This window comes from Alosa sapidissima, chromosome 3 (assembly GCF_018492685.1).
Source record: "Alosa sapidissima isolate fAloSap1 chromosome 3, fAloSap1.pri, whole genome shotgun sequence".
In the NCBI taxonomy this organism is placed as follows: domain Eukaryota; kingdom Metazoa; phylum Chordata; class Actinopteri; order Clupeiformes; family Clupeidae; genus Alosa; species Alosa sapidissima.
The window spans coordinates 39889179-39891678 of NC_055959.1; the positions used below are offsets into that span (position 1 = coordinate 39889179).

Consider the following 2500-nt stretch of genomic DNA (forward strand, 5'->3'; position numbering starts at 1 on the left):
CACACACACACACACACACACACACACACACAAAACATACACACACACACACACACACACACACGAAACATACATACACACACACACAGCCGAAACGTACACACACACACGAAACATACACACACAAACACACACACACACACAAACACGAAACGTACCTGATGAACTTCATTGCCAAGTGTTCCACAAAGGAGTAAATCTCGATCCAGTGGTTCTTTACAGAACCCGACCTGGAGAAGGAGAGCAGAGGAGAGGAGGAGGAGGAGGAGGAAGAGGAGAAGAGAGGAGAGGAGGAGGAGGAGAGGAGGAGGAGGTGGAGGAGGAGGAAGAGGAGAAGAGAGGAGAGGAGGAGGAGGAGAGGAGGAGGATAATGAGGAGGAGAAAAGAAGAGAGGAGAGGAGAGAAGGAGGAGGAGAGGAGAGAGGAGAGGAGGAGGTGGAGGAGGAGGAAGAGGAGAAGAGAGGAGAGGAGGAGGAGGAGAGGAGGAGGAGAGAAGAGAGGAAAAGAAGAGAGAGGAGAGGAGTTACAGTTTTTCTCAATTGTTTACACACAAAAACCTGTACTTGAGACACAATGACCACAACATGTAACTCGTGCACCAACCCCCTAAACCAATTTTTCTAAACTGCAAGCACAATTCCTGCTTTACACTCAAATTGCAGTTCTAAAACACACTTCTTTAACAACACTACACACAATTCTCTGCATTTGGCACAATTTTCATGAAAAAAATCTCTTCTTTTCACACGGAACACACTGCCATTCAAATTCTAAAGTGAATTGCCCTACTATGCACACTGACTCATCACATGGGCAAACACCTGTCACACAGTTTTACAATTAGCAATCAGAGCTTTAGCATAATGCTTGTGATGTGGATGAGGTGCTGTGGCCAGACCGAAACAGAAGAGAGGATGCAGCATAGTTTTTTTTACTGTAACTGTATACAGTAAATTCTTCTGTTGTTTTGTATGTAGACCACTGTATGTGCAACTTTATGTTGGTTGGGATGTACAATGTGTACATTGTTTTTGTGGGGGAAAATAAAATGTATGTGTTATGAGTATAAAAACAATATTCTCAAATATTTTACAACACACCTATGTATGTACTGTCTGTAGTAAGTGTAACACTGAACAAAAAGGCCTAAGTCATTATGATGAATGGAGAAGAAGTTTTTTCCATTCATTAGTGTTTTACATTGAGCACGTCAGTGTTCAATTGGTTCTTATAAATGTCTATTCATATGATGGTTTGTGTGTGTCATTTGAAAACTAAATACCATTTTGAGAAGAAATAACATTGTTTTGAATGTAAAGTTTCCTTTTGCAGGAGAATTGAGGAGGTTTGCCCATTGTGTGTGTGTGTGTGTGTGTGTGTGTGTGTGTGTGTGTGTGTGTAGAGTTCTGAGAGTTCTGAGAGGCATGCTTTCAGAAAAGGTGCGTAAACAATCGTAAATACCATTACAGTGTTTATCTATTGTTTACGCGCTTTTTGCAGAATTTGGCTCATTATGTCAAAACTCTACACACAGCCAAATAAGACATAGCACTTGGAGATAAGCAACTCACATCTATGCCAAAATGAAACACTGCAATCAAAACTCAACAATCCTTTCTAAAAATGTACTTATTGCAACAAAACCATACACACACACCGTTTGAATTACTCTCTAAATCAACAGCAACACACTGATGTGTTTTATATAAAACACTGCAGTCTTTGTATTTCTATTTTTATCATCATTTTCTCAGACTCAGTCTTCTGTGAAACTCAAAAGGAGAATTTCTGCAGTAATCGGCTACATTTTTTGCAACAAAAGTTTCACACAACAAAAACATTCTTATAGAAATAAAGAAAAATAGAATCACAGTTATAAGTATAAGTATATATACTCTTTTGATCCTGTGAGGGAAATTTGGTCTCTGCATTTATCCCAATCCGTGAATTAGTGAAACACACTCAGCACACAGTGAACACACAGTGAGGTGAAGCACACACTAATCCCGGCGCAGTGAGCTGCCTGCTACAGCGGCGCTCGGGGAGAAGTTATCAATGCAATACTGTAAGTGAATGTACTCGGTCTAGGCAAGAGGGACAATATCACCTTGTGTGCCACATGCACCCTTGAACTGACCCCACCTCAATGTCTCTGCCCCATCCATTGCTTGCTAAAGAGGCATGCAGGTACTTGGTGGTCATATACTTTTCATTGGCCCACTGAAAATAAATTTCCGATAGGTTTTATAATGGGGAGTAAAGGGCAAATACAGAACTGTACACGGGTACTCAATGCACAAGTACACACTTGAACAGGTACTCAAATACAGAACACGGGTACTCAATGCACAAGTACACACTTGAACAGGTACTCAAATACAGAACTGTACACGGGTACTCAATGCACAAGTACACACTTGAACAGGTACTCAAATACAGAACTGTACACGGGTACTCAATGCACAAGTACACACTTGAACAGGTACTCAAATACAGAACA

The 2500-nt window shown here is 40.8% G+C and overlaps 1 protein-coding gene across 1 annotated transcript in view; it reads right to left on the reverse strand.

Moving 5' to 3' along the window:
• Positions 1-2500, reverse strand: part of antxr1c (ANTXR cell adhesion molecule 1c) — a 57578-nt gene that overhangs the window by 30683 nt on the left and 24395 nt on the right. Inside the window, exon 3 of the mRNA XM_042086593.1 lies at positions 159-230. Within this exon, the coding sequence (XP_041942527.1) occupies positions 159-230 (72 nt within the window). The remainder of the gene's footprint in view (positions 1-158; positions 231-2500) is intronic.